The sequence below is a fragment of the Colossoma macropomum genome, unplaced genomic scaffold (genome assembly GCF_904425465.1).
Source record: "Colossoma macropomum unplaced genomic scaffold, Colossoma_macropomum, whole genome shotgun sequence".
In the NCBI taxonomy this organism is placed as follows: domain Eukaryota; kingdom Metazoa; phylum Chordata; class Actinopteri; order Characiformes; family Serrasalmidae; genus Colossoma; species Colossoma macropomum.
This window is the reverse complement of record NW_023494807.1, coordinates 21,149,251-21,168,312: the sequence shown is the minus strand read 5'-3', so window position 1 is coordinate 21,168,312 and position 19,062 is coordinate 21,149,251. Positions and strand designations below refer to the sequence as shown.

Sequence of the window (19,062 nt, the reverse complement as noted above, 5' to 3'; positions counted from 1 at the left end):
TTTATATATATATGTATGTTTTTAGGAAAGACATGCGTAACTGGGCAGGTCACTTCAGGAATGAAGAGATGATGAATTTAATGATGAGATTTTAGATTGTCAATCCTACAATCTTTGGTTCCCCACAGGCACTCTCATAGTGCAGATCATATGTGCGAAGATCATGTGTCTACTTGTTTTACCTGTCTGTCTATCTGTCTCTCTCTCTGTTTATATCTTTAGCTCTGTCTCTTTTGGTGTGTTCCTCCTGTTCTTTTCCAATCACACCCAGCCATGTGTGTTTGTTCAATTAAGCAAGGTCGTAACCTTAAATCAAACAATGCTACCAGTACTTTGAGCCAGGCCTGTAGCTATTAGCCTGTAACCCTGTTCTACACATAAGTGTATGTGAGTTCCACAAGGGGGCACCATTTAATTGCTCCTACAGTGTCCCCTTGTTTCTGGTAAGAGAGAGAAACAGCAGAAGATTCGTTAGCAGCGTAGGCACTTCTTTGAGAATAAAGCTGATATTGTGACTGATATGGGAAAAGTATGGTGGCTGTATGAAACTGTAACTGGGTTTTATTATTCTGTGCTGCAATTCTTCCTCCAGGCATTCAATCCCAATACCCTGAGCGAGAAGTGATGTCAAAGAACCCAACAGATGGAGTGAATGCAGGAAGGGGGGCAGGATGCATGTCGGGGAGGGTGTTTGCATAGCTCTCTGTGCAAATATAATTCACTTTTCACTCCTCGTTTTCTAGATTCTCTAGACACCACACACATTAGATAGACGAAACTAGCTTTGCCATTACAGAGTGGTGGCATACAGAGCAGAAATTTGTATTGATACTGATATTACAGCCTTAGCACACTATACATTCTTAAAAATAAAGATGCAAAAAGGGTTCTTTGGAGAAATGCCAGGCAGGAACTTTGGGTTCTCCAAAGAATATTTCACTAGCTGTTTCTTTAACAGCTGCCTAGCTAGCACAAAGTAGGCCTCTCACAATCGTGACATGTTGGCTAACAATTAAATGTCATATGAATAATCAAGATTAACAATTTAATATTCTTTATTGTTTACTGCATACAACTATTAAAGCCTAACGTAACCAAATTGCTAGCTGCCGATACTTAGTAGCTCTCACCTGACTACAAACACAGCTCCAGCTCAAAAAAACAACTCACTGCTGCCCTCTAAAGGTGGTACAGCACCAGTTAGATGACAGATGAAAATGCACCTAATTCTGTTTCTGTACTTTGAGACATAAACGTATGATTGTGAAAGGTAAACACTGTGGGAAATAATTGCAATCAGCTCAAATAGTTGCGATTACACAATTATGCAACAATTGTGACAGCCCTAGCAAGAAGAACATTTTTAAAGGTTAAAGAACCCTCTACATAATGTAGGTTCTGTACCCTATTAAAGGTTCTTCTTGGAACTGTGCATTGAAGCACTATTTAGGAACGTTTTAAGAGCATAGGAATGTTTTCTTTAAAATAAAAGAAGGAACCAAACAATGTCTTAACCTTTATATACAGAGTGGGGCATTAATTTACCAACATCCATATGAAGGCAAATGTCAAGGTGAGAGTTGTATGACTTCAGTGGCTCATATTTATCAAAGACCTCAGAGCGAGTCTGATCATGAGTATGATCCTTGTGATCATTCCCATTAGGATAAACCTTTGGTTTCCCTGCCCTGTCCAACACCTTTTAGTTCTCTAACGCACCCACAAGAGCTTGTTAATGAGCTTATTGGTTTGGTGAGGTGTGTTAGAACACCAGAATGTCCAGGGCAGGGGTCCTCCAGGACCAACACTGAAACCCACTCAATCTAATATTACATCAGTGCTCTCACTCTGAAAAGTTTGATAAACAAGGTCCTGGCTACACGTAACCCATGCCTGACCCAGCGCATATAAATTCAGAGGCTGAAGTCCATGGAGCAGTTATGATTCGATTAGTTGCCGGGTTGCTGTTGCCATAGCGATCCCTAAAAAACAAATATTATGACCTATCAAAGATATTGTGTTCAAAGGTCAAGCTTTAGCCATTTCTCTGAGGATCTCTCTCTCCCGGTCTTTTGAATCTCAGGCCACTTGACAGCGACTCTACCCTTCTAGCTTTCTTTCTTCCTTCCTCTATTTCTTTCTTACTTTCTTTCTTTTTTTCTGTTCCGGTCTTTCTCTCTCCTCCTCATTGGAAATTGATTGTCTTCTACTATCACAAAGACACTTGTAATCTGATTGATTCTTGGGGGACCAGAGGAGGGAGAGAAAACATGGCTGCCTTGGGCTCGCCTCGGCTCTGTCTCTCTCAGAGGCTCTGAAAGCCCTCGATCAATGGCAATCTGACTCAAAAAATAACACAGAAAGCTGCTGAAACAGTAAAAGATGACATAGCAGGTTAGGAGGGACCGGCCACCATGCACACAGACTCGTGGGCATTGTTCCCTCTAGACCACCATTTGAGCAGGATTAGTTTTACCAGAGAATGTTTTATAGTGTACTTTTTTAAGAGATTTACCTTATGGATTAATGTATCTAAAGCATCACATTCAATGACAATAACAACATAGAGTCTATTACTATTATTATTGGTGAACTTACCAGCCTATTACTATTAGGTTTTGATGTTACGAGAGATGGCAAACAATATTGGGCTGATATCTGCAGACATCAGACATCAGAGGGAAGAAAATTATCTGTCTGATCCTATCCTGTAACAAATCTGTCCTGAAATTGCACTTATACTGGGTGATGTAAAGTTATTACCTGTGTATTTCTTCCTGTGGGGTAGTAGAGTGTTTGAGTAGTTTGAGCATGATAGCCTACATTTAGATTAAGCAGCTTTAACAGGGCTTAAATGTTCACTTGGGCAAAATCAACTGGTTCAATAGCTGTTTCTGACCAGATTCTTCCTCTTCAAATGAGTTCTTGGAGGGAACAATGCTTGTGGACGTCACTAAGTCAAAAGACAATGATAAACGCTGCTATGCGATAAGCGAACGCATGGGGGCGCTATAGCTACAGAGAGACCCTCCAAGACCTTTTATAGCATTTCAGTTTGTTATATACATTTCAAATGCAACATGAGGAGAGGATACAATGCATGCGTTTTAACAAGAGAAAAAGCAAAGCAAATAACAAAAATGCACAGGAAAAAAAAATCTTAAAAAAATAAAAGATGGCTTTGTATCAATTTTGACACCTTTCCTGCCCCAATCGGCCTGTCTTCAGTTCCTCCCCCTCTCCTTGGTCAAGACGGACGGGTAATCCTGCAGTTTCTAAACACTTAAGTTTAATATCCATGCATAAAAGAATGGTCTGCATCTCCCTAACCACAGAGCTGCTGTTTCTGGATTTCTTTCTCTTTTTTTCTTCTTTTTTTTTTCTTTTTTTTTTAATATCAGAATCACTTGAACAACACACAAGAAACATTGGAACAGAATTGCATTTGCATTTGGCAACACAGAAACATAAATGACTTTGAAGGGAAAAGAAATCTAAAATAAAAGAAATCAGATTTGCTTGTAGCGTCTCACTGATGGTCTCAGAAGATTGGATTTTTGTTAATGAGTCGTTCTTCAATCTGCTTCCTTACGTCCAACCTAAGACTTCACTGAAGACTTACGGAGTCCTGCTGGTGACAGATCCTAATGAATGGCCACGAATTAGTAAGGCGTGGGAACAAGATCATGCCTTATTAAGCTGTGGTCAAGGCTTAATTATCTCATCCCCATGCCTTACTAAGTTGTGGCCTTGCATTATTTGGATTTATACAGGATGTCATCAGCAGGGCTCCGTAAAAAATGTCCTTTTTCCTACTTTGAATCTTCTCTTATAACACCATGAGGGTCTTATTGGAATTTTTCATTGCAATTTAAATGTGAACTCCAGCGATTTTCCCAAATATCTGCATAATTAAATGGTTAATATGTCAACAAAAGTCATTCAGAGTGGTTTGGTGTGAAATGCTTTGTTCTAGAAAGTTTCAGAGCCAGAGTTGTTCACAGTGGTGGTGATAGGAACCAGATGTCTGAAGAGTTTACTGCCTCTCACAGAAAGTCATTACATGACATGGTTATGAATATGGTGATTTTGTGATAAGGTTTTGGTCTGAAAACGTATTTTAATCAATTTATTGTAAACCATCCATGTTGGAGGGATGCATAAAGAGTGTTCTAAGACAAAATAGTTGAAAACCTTTTTCAGACTGACTATTATTTTACCATCATCAACAGTACACAAAACTTTGACACGTGTGGGTTCACTGGTGGTTTTGGAAAGTGAATAAAATGGCTATATTTGCACTGTAGACATTGGGACCCCTGGTTCCTATCACCACCATTGTAAAGAAATCTGAGTTGGTAAGTGAACCATTTCTCATCAAATCACTCTGAATGGCTTTGTTTACATCTCAACCACTGAATGCAGAATTTTTTGACAAACCAGTGGACTTCCCCTTCAAGTGGTGAGATGGAGTGAAAAATTCCAGTAAGACATCTCATCTGATTACAAGAGACAACCTGGGGCTGCGTCTCTAACAGTGGGCTTTTTGGCTCCTCTGAAAGGAACAGGTACCTCTGTACAACCCTTTTCTTTTGTCTTCCTAGCAACCCTCCACAATTCAGGAAATGTTGTCTTCAAATTCAAAGAAAAATAAAAGAAAAATTCAGGAAGCATGCTACTGCTGTAAAATGCAAAAAGAAAAAAAATGGCGAAGCAACGAGAGAAAAGGGAACAGTATAAAGCTTCAAGTCACAATATTTCCAAAACTATTATTTAGCAATATTCATTATCTTTAGGTATCAGTACTATCATTGTTATTGTTCATTACATAGCCTTTACATTAAAATTTTTGAGGTATATCAGAATTTTCATTGTCAACACATGCCTGCCAGATTGTACCGCTAGCTGAAGGACACGTGATTCGTGGAAAATCAACTGGGACTTTGATGAGATTGGCAAGATGCTTATGAATGTGATTAAAGGAATGGTTTGGCAAAAATTCTTATATATACAGTTTTACTTACCCCAGATAGTAGTTGATCAAATGCTGTCCAAATGCTGCTTCTTTGTCTTAGTGCTGGAGGCTACCATTGCTAACAAACACTACAAGTGAATAGACACCCAAATCTTTTCTTCAAAGTCACGCAGACTTGTCAATGCCCAGTATGAACTATGAAAATGAACAAAACTTCACAGTGTAGCTGAAAACAGGTGTTGTGCCAGAATCCTGCTACCCTTGGTGTGTTGTATGTTTGTGATTTCTGTTTTTTTCTATTTATAAGTAACTATTAATATTACATTTTTTGAACTGAAGATATATGCTTGTAATTAGAAACAACAGAAGCTGCAAACAAACTCTAGCATCCATATGCTTGCATGATGTGCATGCAGCGAAGCAAAGTCAGATTCTGTTGGAGAGTCAGAATTTGGCACAACACTGTGAAGTTTCGTCCATTTTTCTAGTTCACAGTAAGTCATGCTGCATCCTACTACACTAACAAGTCTGCTCAACCTTAACAAAGACCTGGATGTGGTTTGAGCGGGCTGAGGGAAGTTCTGGAAATGTATTTACAGAAAAGATTTGACTATTGACTTCTAGTGATTAGCAACATTAGCCTTATAGCTCAAGTTCTAAACTAAAGAAGCAACAATTAAACACCAAACCTGTCTTGGCTGATCGACTATGTCTGATGTAAGTGGAAAACTGTGCGAATTTGAATTTTCAGTGAGGCATGTGACACTTTTGTTGATGTGAAACATTTTATATGGAAATGACACATTCAATGTGTTACATTTTGAGTGGACACACTCTGGTTTCTTCCTACACACACATACACACTCCGTTAATACTGTAAGTCACACAAAAATATCTCTGTTAGGAGTGTGTATGTGTGTGTGTGTATGTGTGGAGCCAGATGTGTTTGGAGCAAGAAGTGATCCAAGCACTATTGAGATGGTAAAAAAGAGCATACGTATAAATAAATCCATAAATATGAAAATAAATAAATAAATAAATAAATAAATAGAAAATTAACTTTAAATAACATTTCGTACAAAAACAAAGTGCTTACTTCTCAGAATGGACAGGCCCCATAGCTATCATCCCTACTACAAACCTCACTTCCAGAATAGTTGGGACAGTAGGTGAAATGCTAAGAAAAACAAGAAGCAGTGATTTGTAAATCCACTTTAACATATATTTAGTCATTTAATGTTTTACTCTATCAGCTACATTGTTTTTTGTGATTATGCGCTCATTCTGAAATTGATCCCTGCAATACATTCCAAAATAGATAGGGGCAATTTAAGACTAGAAACAAATTGAAAAGGTGATACAGTCATGCTTGGGTATAAAAGAGGCATCCAGGAAAGGCCTAGTACTGAGCAAGGATGGGTCGATGGGTCTAGCTATGCTGCCTTCTAGATGACGTCGTTTTTCAGGGACGTCCATGCTTATTTCAACATGTCAGCGCCAAAACACATTCGGCAAGTGTTACAACAGCATGGCTTCATAATCAGATAGTACAGGTGCTAGAATGGCCTGCCTGAAGTCCCATTGAAAAAGTGTGGGGCAATATGAAGCATAAAATATCACAACAAAGACCCCGTATGGTTGGGCAGCTGAAACCTTGTATAAAAGGGGAATAGCAAAAAAATCCACTTTCAAAGCCGGATCAATTGGTGTCTTTGCCCCCAAATGATTATTAAGTGCTGTTAAATGGAAAGGTGATGTAACACAGTGGTAAACATGCTCCTGTTTTTTGGAATGTGTTGCAGGCATCAAATAAAATTTGTAAGGTAAAACATCAAATATTGTGTTCAAATAGAATTTACACATTGCTGCATTCTGTTTTTATAAGCATTTCACATACAGTCCCACTTTTTTGGAATTGGTTTGTACTAGCATATGAGAATTATGCTATTATGAGTTTAGAAATGTGTGTGTGTGTGGGTGTGTGTTTGTATGTCCAGAGCAATCCCACCCGTGGTTGAAGGAAAAAGGCACTCAACATGTACTGCATAGGAGCCACCTCCTTCACCGTGGCATAATGCAGTCTGACTGCTCTGTATGTGTGTGGATCTGTCTGAGTGCATTTGTATGAAGAATCACATCGTCGCTACATTAATATCACATTGGTATAAGAGTGTATGTATGTGTGTGTGTGTGTGTGTGTGTGTGTGTGTGTATCAAGCAACACATGGAGATGAATAGAGGGGGATGGAGGGTATGATTTGGTAGAACTGGCAGGCTGAAGTATCTTTGGTATCAGTGGCTGTGTCACATGTGCCACTATTATTCTGTGAGGTAGCCGCACTGGTTCTCACTACAAACGATGTGTGTATGCGTGTTCAGATTTTTTTTTTCACATTTTTGCTTCACATTTGACTCTGAAACAACATTGTTTAAGAACCTTGCTTTAAAAAAAACACCTCTAAACCTCTCTGGCTCTCGGTCACTGATAAATGTTGCGTATGACCTTTTGCTCACTTTGCGTCCCTGTTTGATGCTACAAATGTACATTTGGCCTTTCTCCACGCCAGCACTCTCTGTCCAGCTGAAGTTCCATCTTACGCTGATGATGGCCAGCTGTTCTCCAGCATCCTGCTTGATAACATCAACTGGTAGGGCTTTGCGTGCAGCTTTGATTGACAACCATTTTTTTACACCAACAGAATCCCCCCAAACTCAGACCAGGACCATGACATCATCGGTGATGATTCTAAATCTGAGCCACATCCAAAACACGTCCAGTTCAGAGGTCAGAGAGGTTGAAGTTCAGAGGTTGCTCCAGCTAGGAGTCCATCACAAACATCGTCCTATTCCAGTATACACAACGACCCTTTTTTCTCACCGCGGTTGTAAAGCCACTTTTGCTTCGTCTTCTTCGCAACTTCGGTAACAAGGTGCTTCTTTACTTGTAGTTTATGCACAACAGAGCACAAAGAGTTACATTTAATAGAAACTTTGTGTCTATGGTACTAATTACCCGCATCGTTATTATAGAGGAAAAAGACAGAAAGAAGGAGATAGGTGGGGTAAAAAGGGGTCGGAAAGGGCCAGGAAGGGAGAGGAAGAAAGACAGAAGGAAGAGAAGAATATTTACATTTCATTTGCAGTAACTTTTGATGTGTTTTTGGAGCTTTTGTAACCTTGTGGAGTTATTTCGACACATTTGATGTCAGGAATGAGTGGATTTCACCCAGCGTTAGGTCGGTTTTGCATGATTTGTCGGTTAAATCTGGTACGGACCCCCGTACCTTACAGAATGGAGGGAGGGAAGAGAGGGATTTGGAGAGTGTTGTGGCTCGGAGCCACGCCATCCTCCATGATTATCATTAAGGCATCTGTCATTGGCACTCAATCATACAGTGACATTTTACCTTTTACATTTGGCCACTAGACACTGCCTTCCTCCACATACAGGAGAAAGCAAGCAGCAGCTGTACTCTACCCTACTCCCTTTGAGTAATGATTGTTTCTTCTTTTTTATCTTTGGTAAATTAAAATACCTTTGGATATAAACATCAAACCTCATGCAAAAAAACAATAACAAAATCAAAAGGTTAGCATTTCAGGTTAATCAACGGATGGCATGGCACTCATAATTTTGCTTGGCCCCCTAAACACTCATGAAATGAGGAGATTGCAATGGTTCCGTAACATAAAATTCAGAGGTCAAGGCTGTAGTTTGTCCAGTGGGTGGCACCATTGCTCTGTGCATGAGGAGCGCTCTGGTCTGCCCCCGTGGGCTAAAATGATTCTGCGGGGGCCAACACAGAGGACTGATTGATTCTTCCCATCCCTTTCTCATTGTGCTGAAGCAAGAGCACGGAGCCACGCTGGCAGTGAAAGAAAAAAATGAGACACGATCAAGAAAAATCGGGACAGAAAACGTGGCCCGAGAATTTGGACGTCTGGTGCGTCTGAGGCATATGATTGTGACGCACAAACCAAATTCTCACAACCAGTCACCATGACTATTATCAAAGATCAAACTTGAAGGGGTGAAAGAAAGGAAAAGCTGATCGAAACATATGATTATGCAAATTGTGATGAGCTGAGCGGGTTTAGCAGTGAAACATCAGCACAAAACCTTCTGTTTTTGCCTCACTGATTACATAGAACAATAGGGGCATGTGCTGGGACGCTTATTGCCATCTCTTCCTTATTCATTCCTAAGACAAAGGTCCTGGAACACAAGTTCAACATAAAGACTGGCTCTAAGAACGAAGGGCAATGACGACCTGAAGGCTAAAGGCTTAAATATCAAGCCTATCAAACTTCAGACCAGGCCTTAGGCCTTCTTTGGGTAAATGACAAATAAATGAAGGATGCCATATTGAAAATAAAACCTCTGTTGGCTGCATTCTAAAGCAAACTTCAGAACCAACCAAACTAATAAATACATAAACCACAGGCTAAAAGACCAGAGCATGCCCTTGGACCCCCTTATCATTGGTCGTAGAGCAGCTTGTGTCCGAATGGGGCTCTTGAGGGGCATCCGGTATTGGCCATGCCCCAGCCGAGCGGGTTGAGGTTTCTCGAGCTTCGATGGACACCAGAGATGAACGTGTTGCTGCTGCTGCCACAGCTGGTCTTGACACACTTGGGTCAGGGCTCCAACCAGTGGCGGCTGCAGGGGGCCAGGTGCTCAGGCCTTGGAGAATGTGGTGGCGGAGGTGCCTGGTTGGCCCGGGCTGGCATTGGGGTCCTCGTGCCAGCGGTCCACGCAACGACGGCGGGCGTTCATGAAGAAGTTGCTGACAGTGGAGAGCTCCAGGCCCAGCTGCTGCGAGATGGTGATCTGCATCTCCTTGCTCGGCCGCTTGTTCTCCTTAAAGATGGCGATGAGCGTGCGCCGCTGCAGGTCGGTGAAGACTAGCCGCTGCTTCTTGGGCGCCAGGTTGCGGTCCTTGTGCTGCTCCTGCTCCTTTCTCTTACAAGCTGCACGGCCAGTAGAGACAAAAAGAAAGAGAGAGTCAGATAGACTCAGTCAAAATGAATGATACATATGATACATATAGCACATTTTCCACTCATGGTGCTGGGCGTAGCATAAACAAAGACAAAAGAGAAAACTGAAATACTAATCAAGAAACTATAGAGTGAAGGCTTATAGGATCGGAAGTAGAATTGGCCAAATAAGATGGTAAATGAAGGAAAAATAAAATGTACACAACTTTGGCCTTAATCTAAATCACCACACATTTGCCTCACACTGCATTGTGTTGGGTACTTTCAAACAGACTTGCTAGTGTGTATATACCTCTAAGGACACTGATGTCCCGTATACCCACCTAAACATGGCCAGAGATATGTTTATGACTGTGTATTTTGCGTTTGGCTTTGATTTGACTGTTAGCATGGAGATCAAATACTTCACATTTGTCAAATCACGATTCACATCCTTTATGTGTTGCAATGTTTTCTACTGTTCTTTTTTATTGCCGTTTTATTACCTACAGATCCTCTACAGAGAACTAAAAACTTAAATGTGATATATTTTTGTGAATAATTTATATTTATTTGCTTAACATTTGTTTAACATACCAGATATAAAATAAAATAAGACATAAAACATAAAATGTGCCATAACTTTTGCTCAGACCATGTTTGACTTTTTTTTTCAATATGTTAAAATCAGCAGACGTGTGTTCTCTGTAGAGAAAGTATTAACTTATTTTCACTTAGAAAACCAACAAAACATGTCATCTGATCAGGAGTGCATAAAACTTTGCATACCACTGTACTGTAGTGTATTGTATTTTAGGTTATTTAGTTATAAAGTATGTGAGGCAATGGTATGTGCTCCATCTGTGGACAGGTACACACATATTGGGGTACAGTATACCCATCTCTTCAGAGATTCAGACTTCCAGTTAGTTGTTACTACTGTTTTTAGCTGTGCAGCATACTTTGCTTTTTTCTTGATAGCAGTATGTCATACAGTGTCGAAAATCACATAAGTCTTGCACATATCAATAACCACATAAGCGTCCCATTATTTGTCAGCTATGCTATCCTCGTAACCCCACTGCAAAACAAAAGGTGCAAACTTCAGACACACACGGTTGAACAGCAAAGGGTAAGAGGAAAACTGTGTAAATCAGATTTTTCACTGAAGCACTGCTTTAATCAAATCAAATATTATGTTCTTGCCTTTGTTTATTAAATGACCATAGTTCACTGTAAAAACATGATTTTTTCAAGATGTTTCTTTTAAAGATAAATGCATGGATATTTCTAATGTGTGTGTGTGTGTATGTGTGTGTGTCTTTAATAGGAAGAGCCCATCCTCAGGGACTCATAGCAGAGAACCCTCAAGCAAAATCCGCTCTCCTTCTCCAAGCTGTTTGCAGTCATTCAGAGGATTTACATTCATGTGCTAAGGCTCACCTTCAGCCATACAGACCACCACTACATATAAGAGGCTACCATATGGCTGCAGACGAAGCCAGATTGCCTATAAACTACAGCAGTGGAAGAAGCAGCCAATAAAGATACACAGTCGTATGCAAAAGTTAGGGTGCCCCTGGTCACCTGAGTTAAAACATCCTCTAAAGTGAACTGCATATGCAAAAAATATGAAATTCAGCAAATAAATAAAACTTGTGCACTAAATGTGTTCCCTCTTCCCTGTAGAGCATGTGCTCATTTGACCGGAGGTGTTCAGATGACTGTATACTGTCATCATTTGCTTTATGGTAAACTAATACCCAAACAACCCATCAAAAGCCAAAATCGGATATTTTAAATAAGTTATATTTGAAATTTTAAAGGAGGTCTGGTCTGAATGGACTGTTGCTATTAAAAGGCCTATGTTGCTTCTGCAGTTGCGCTGCAGTCTGCACTAATACTTGTAAACAGACCAAACAGCATGGGCCAAATGTATGTATTTTATTCAAAGGCAAAATTATGAAAATAGCATTTCTGTTCCCAACATGGTGTGTAGTTTTCCATTATGTAAAAACATTTATTCTTATTATACGTATTAACTAAACACCACATTGGGAAAATGACAGTGTACATATATATGGAGAGAGAGTGCTAATAATAGGATACAATAGGACATACACATTTATGATGAAAGTGCTCCATGCAGTGAGGTTGAAAGAAAAAATTATCAACAAACCTCCCTGTTACTCTGTTACTGTTTACTCAACAGAATGTCCACAACACTCTTCTTAGAACTAAAAAAACCTTTATAACGTGGACAAAAGAATAAAAGATAAAAAGACCCAAACATGTCTGCTCTTGAACTCTGATCTATATTTCCTGCCTTTTTCTGTCTATAATTTCAACCCTCTCGTTTTTACAAATGTCCATCACCCTCTTTCTCTCTCAGCCTCTTTCTGTCTCTTTCTCTCTCACACATGCACTCACGCTTTGCTGCTTCTGTGTGTGTGTGTGTGTGTGTTGCGGTGAGGGTTCCCCCAGTGAGATTGTGCTGAGAGTGTGAAAGCCAGGCCCTGGCGCTGTATGTCTAATTACAGAGAGCCATGAGCCGATCGATTTCTCCTACACAGTCAAATCTGTTTACTGCTGCCATCTAAAGCAACTGCACGCTCATCCATCATTTTCATATACCACCGCACATCACACATACATGCACACACGGTGACGCAAAGACATACGCACTCAGGCTTAAACTGTCTGCACAACACACACAGACACACTCACACACAGAGACATGCACAGTGCTGTCTAGGATATCATCTTTTGTAGCATTACATACATGGACAATTTGAATACAAACATCTCCACCTGCTTTGCTCTTTGTTCATACAATTATACAAATAAACACAATTACACAGCCTTTATATGTGTAACTGTGATATATAAAAAATAAATGAAAGTAATAAATGAACACACTGTAGTCTCCAAAACTGGACTTCAAAAAATTATTAAAAGTTATAGTTAATATGAGATTCCTAATAAGCATACACCTGGTAGACCACTAAAACTGTCTGCATCGGATAAACAGTACATTCGTCTTTGTGAGAGAGGAGAAAATCAAGCCCCACTCTTGCTTCAGATCTGAAAAAATCCACAGGTGTTTCTGTCCATCCTTCCACTGTTAGAAGACAACTCAGCACTATGGATCTGAAAGGATGTGTAGCTGTAAAGAAGCCCTTACTGAGAGAAAGATACAAAAGAAGAACAAAAGCTTCTGGTGCTCTCAGAACAATGGACCAGAGTCCAGACCTCAACATCACTGAATGTGTTTGGGATTATGTGGATTGCAAGAGACAGGAAATACAACCAATTTCTAAGACTGAACTTTGGAGGTGTGGAAAAATGTGCTTGCAGATTTCTTTGAAAAGTTGAAAAGAACGGAAGCTGTGATCAAGATAACGCATTTCCCTGCCAATGAAAAAAAAGCACTTAATCAAACCTAATGGCCTTTTTGACTGAAAAATAATTGAAAAATGGTTGTTGGTCTCAGATTTTTGCACAGTACTATACACTGTTAGAAATAAAGGTCTATTTTTCATTAATCAAGGTGCAAAAAATGTAGATATGAAGATATGAACCTGTCACTGGTATGTCACCAGTATGTATGTATGTATGTATGTATATGTGTGCGTGTGTGTGTGTGTGTGTGTGTGTGTGTGTGTGTGTGTGTGTATATACACACACACACACATTCATTTTACACATGCCCTACAGGGTGTAGTGCATATCAGGCAAGTCCACTCAGGGTATATAAACTAGCACTAGCATGCATATATAATTGCACGCTGCACACTCAATAGAAATGCATGGTGTTGTACAGAAAGATGGCCAGTAAAGCCGTTAGTTCCAGCTGCACAGTTTGACCACAAGCTCCCAAAACGCTGTGAATCGTATTGGGGGGAGACCGCGTTGCTGTAAAACGATAAAAAAGTGCACAAAAACAGCGCTGTAATTGTAGCCCATAATGAATCGCGGCTGTGTTCTGACCTATATTTAGAGCTCTTTTGTCCAGTTGCGTCTCGGTTTTTTGGTATCGAGCGCGAGACTGTAGCGCGTTTCGCTCATTCCCACATTCCGCCTCCTGATGTCCCCCCGTTCTGGCGCGGCTCTCGCGCCTCCCCGAGCGCCGCGCGCACTGGGCTCGAGGGATCAATATGGATCGATCGCGCGGGAAGGGGGCCCTGATTACTGGACCACGTGCGCAGGAGAAAACAGAGGAAAATCGATCATTGCAGCTTTTAGGGCAACAGCCGAGCGTAGACAGAAAGAAGAAAGACGCACATTCTGCCTCATGCATTAGAGGCCGAGCCTCGCTGGAGAAAATGCTATAAAAATCCATCTAAAATGTTCAAAACCTTTGGCACGTAGCGCCATAAATGACGGCTCAAGTCTGCATCCAAATCATATCGAGGCTTTCTGGTATATCCTAGTTTCTGTTGTTAGTTTTTTCACCCTTTTTGAGAAATTCAACTGTGGACGATGATATTTGAAATCATTATCGCTGACTGTGGACTAAAGCCCTACACACGTAAGATGGTTCTGTAAGGGTTCTTTAGGAAAGGTAATGGTCCTATTTAGAACCATGAGTTTTATAAAGAACCAATTTCCCTGCCTAAATGTCTCTTTGCATGGCGAAATGGTACTTCAGATTGTATATGGTTCTATATGCAACCATATTGTATACACTCTTTAAAAAGATGGTTCTTCAAAGGTTCTTTAGTAAAGGAACTGATTCTATAGAGAATCATGAACACTCAAAGAACCATATGCATGCTTAAATGGCTCTTTGCATGGTGAAATGGTTCTTCAGAGTGTATATGGTTCTATATACAACCATATTGTATACATCCTTTAAAAAATGTGGTTCTTCAGGGGTTCTTTAATATATAGAACCATGAACAATCAAGGAACCATTTGCATGCTTACATGATTCTTTGCATGGTGATTAATGGGGAATGTGTTGCATATGGTTCTATATGGAACCTTTTGGAAATTGGTTCTATATAGCACCAAAGGGGGTCTTCTATTGTTACGATGTCAACCTTTTCAAAAAGGTTCAAAATATTTATATCTAGAACCATTTCACCATGCAAAAACAGTAAGCATGGATATCATTCTGTATATAACTCGTGGTTCTAAATAGAACCATTTCCTTTACTAAAGAACCCTTGAAGAAAGATCTTTTTTAAGTGTGTATAAGAACAGTGGGCGTGTAAACAGGGGAACAGCATTAGGCCTACCTTTCAACAGAACTCTCCCCACGGTCCAATTTCACGCCTAACCTATTCTAATCTCTTGGGTCAAACAGCTTTGAGTGAATGCAATACAGTTATGAAGCGCTTAATGTGCGCAAAGCGTAATTACAGCAAATGTATGAGGAGCGAACTCATTTATTTCACAAGCAAACGCAGATTTTCTGGCATATTTTGCTCGCTTACAAACACAGCACTGTGTAGCCTGTTCACACTTCCTTACAGGAATATAAACCGTCACGTAAATGCGAATGAAACATTATCAGCTCCGTGTCTACGCGAATCACACGTGCATATGTGAAATATTTGCATATTGGCGGGGAGCGTAAGGGCTGCGCAAGTGAGCTACTGGTTAAATATGATGTTGACACTTTGTTGTTAATTTCTTTAGTTTATTTGTTTATTAGTGCACTAGCCTACAACAAGACACAGTGGAAATAAAAGCGTAAGGCCTACTCAGATGATCACGTGACCACCACTGTTTCCACATTTATCTGTAGCTGTAGCTGCATTACTATTTTAAAGCTTCATTTGACCAGGCCAGCCAGGAAGAGTCGGTCGGAGAAAGGCAGTGTCCGTGAGTTTAAAAGGGGAATTCCACCGACCTTTCAAATTATCTGCAGAATTCAGTCATTGAGATGTAAACAAAGTCATCCGGGGCAGTTTGATGTGTAATGATGCGTTTTTGAGGAATTTAAGAACTTGAATTTCTTTACAGTGGTGGTGATAGGAACCAGGGGTCAGAATGCCCATAATGCAAATGTAGCCATTTAATGTATTATCCAAAACCACCAGTGAACCTGCAGGTGTCATCTGAGTTAATATGTAATACTGATGATGGTACAATAAGGAAATCTGAAAAACTCAGTTTTCTTTGTGGACGATTTGCCTTTAGTGCCGCGCATGCGCATTAAAGCCTTATTTCAAAACTGCTGTAAAACAATGTTCCAGGCGCCAAGCAGCGTATTCACAAACATTTCATAACACTTCATATCTTTCTATGAGGCACCTTCAGAGGCATCAAACTCTTCAGACGTCTGGTTCCTATCAGCACCACTGTGAGCAATGTTGACTCAGTTTCTCTAGAATGAAGCATTTCACACCCAGCCACTCTGACTGACTTTGTGTACATCCTACCCATTTAATTATGCAGCAATTTTGACAAATCAGTGGAATTCCTCTTTGAGTCTGGGTTGCACTATACTTCGCAGTGACGTGCCACCCTCACTGGTGGTCTCATGCTCTTTAAACTGCAGACCAGCCCAGTTGCACCACTGCAGCTTTGTGATGAAAAATCTCGCACCAAATAAGATCAGCTCAATGGGCTCGTAGGGTCCCTCACAACTGCATTTACAGCTAAACGCATTCATTCGCAATATAACTGAACTTTTAACTACGGCTAACGAGGTATTCCTCTCTCTGGGTGCCGGATCCTGTTAGGCTCTTAGTTTCATGGCTCCACGTGTTTAACATGATTAATCTTTATGGCATTATGTAGTATTACAGTCATGAGAAAGGATTTCAGAAGAACGCTGAGGGAAAAGATAAACAGCTCAGTTCAGATTCACAGACGGTCAACCAAATTTGAGAAACTCTCAGTGGTTTGGACTAGATTGGTTTGTGAACAGTGGATTCACGCTGTATGTCTGGAGAAAAAGCATTTAAATGCGTTTAAAACACGATTGCTTCCAAAAACGCCGATGGGGAAAAGCCCTACACTGAATAACTAAAATGATTTAATAAATCCCTGATCGTTGTTTTATATGAAATCTGACAGAAGTACTTACTTTAAATAGTTTTTGAGATCCGGAGATGATTGTCAGAAGCCTCGTGTGGAAACGCCAAAGCAGGGCTGCTTAAAGGAGCCCTTTACTGACACCTGTCCGCATTTCATCGGCCTCATATTAAGCCTCGTCGTTTCTTAATCATCGTTGTTGTTTCAGTTGTTGGAATTTTCTTACAGAACAATATTAGTCTCAGCATCGATTGACCTGCGCTTTTAAGTCCATTTCATGGAGCATTTATTTAATTCAGTCCCCCATGCCAAGCTTTCTCTGGCTCCGAGCTCGCGACTCAATAGTCTGTAATGGAATGAGTGAGTGTTGGCGCTAATATACTGATAATTTAATACATAATGTCTGTTTTCCTTAGTAAGCCATTACCTCCAGGCATTTTACAATGCCAACAACATGTTAGCTTCTTTGTCTTCCTCTCGGCGCAATTCATTTCAGGAGAATTAAATGCTCACCTGTAACACGTGGCATATTCTCTCTCTCTCTCTCTCTCTCACTCTCTCTCTCTCTGTGTCTGTCTGTATGTCTCTCTCAGTATGTCTCTCTTACTCTCCCTTTTTTTTCTGTCCCCCCCCCCTCTGTGTCTGTCGGTATGTCTCTCTCAGTATGTCTCTCTTACTCTCCCCTTTTCTGTCTCACTCTCTATTTTATTCTCTCATTCTGACTCATTTCTCTCTGTCTCTTTTGCTCTCTCTCTCTCTGATTCTCTCCTTCTCCCTCCTTTCTCTCTCTCTCCCTCTCTCTCTCTCTCTCTCTCTCTCTCTCTCTCTCTCTCCTCTCTCTATTTTATTTTCTCCTTATGTTTCCTTCTCTCTTTTGCTCTCTCTCTCTCTCTCTCTCTCTCTCTCTCTCCCTCCGTCTCCTTTCTCTCTCTCCCTGCCTCCTCTCATTCTCTCCCCTTCTCTCTATTTTATTCTCTCCTTCTGACTCCTTTCTCTCTCCCTCTTTCACTCTCCTTCTCTCCCTCTCCGTCCTTTTCGCTCTCTCCCACCCCTCTCTATATCTCTATGTCTCTCTCTCTCTGTCTCTCCTTCTCTCCCCCTCCCTCTGTCTTCTTTCTCTCTCTCGCACACACACACATTCTGTCCTCCTCCCTCCTTTCTCTCTCTTGCTCTCTTCCCCTCTTTCTCTGTCTCTCTATTTTATTTTCTCCCTCTCTCACTATCTCCCCCTCCCCCTCCCTCTCTCTCTCACTCTCTCCCTCTCCCTTCTCTCTGTGTCTCTCTGCCTGTCTGTTTTATTCTCTCCTTCTGACTCCTTTCTCTCTCTCTCTCTGATTCTCTCCCTCTCACTCCCTCCTTTCTCTCTCTCTCTCTCTCTCTCTCTCTCTCTCTCTCTCTCTCTCTCCTGTGTGTGCGTGTAAAACTAGAGCGATAGAAACCGCTTTACACTTTCAGCTGATATTATTTTTAAGTGAGAAACAGATGAAGGGTTGTGTATATGATGAAAGGCTGTGCGCTCAGGGTCGTTCCCCGGTGCGGGGCCGCTTGTCCTCTGACTGTTTGCAAACTGCCTTTTAATTGGCAGAGTCTGTTTAATTTCGTAATCCAGCGGTAATCACAGTTATTGATATGTTATCACGAAGATGGATGAAGTTCTCTATGTTTGTGTCTGCGAGCAATATTTTAGATGCCCGTTCTGTTCCTTGAACCTGCACTTTTACCTTTCGGGCTATTCGCTGCCTCCACTGCCATTTTTCATGTGCTGCTGGGTATTGAAACGTGAACCTCCGGCTAAAATAAATATCAGAGCACCGAGGGGACAGAAACGAAATGCCTTTTAAATGGCCTGAACAGTGATTAGACTAACTCATGCACTGTGAACACAGCTGTTCTGCAAAACGACTTTGAATCGGTTTTGCCTCCTCGTGCCTCATGTGGGCTGATATTGAAATACAGACCCTATGAAGGAGCAACTGCGTTTCCATCTTAGCGGCTCTGGGCTATTTGTGCGGGATTCGAGCATAATGTCATTTTACACAGTATATATGTCATTTTACACATTACATACGTCATTTTTAGCCAGCATCTGCACGATAATAGCAGTGAAAATGAGCGCA

The 19,062-nt window shown here is 40.8% G+C and overlaps 1 protein-coding gene across 4 annotated transcripts in view; it reads right to left on the bottom strand.

The window, feature by feature from the left end:
- Positions 1-9,653: 9,653 nt before the first annotated feature.
- Positions 9,654-19,062, bottom strand: part of onecut3b (one cut homeobox 3b) — a 33,385-nt gene continuing 23,976 nt past the window's right edge. For all 4 annotated transcript variants that reach the window (XM_036556410.1, XM_036556408.1, XM_036556409.1 and 1 more), the window contains exon 3: positions 9,654-9,946. In XM_036556410.1, coding sequence (XP_036412303.1) covers positions 9,654-9,946 — 293 coding nt within the window. The remainder of the gene's footprint in view (positions 9,947-19,062) is intronic.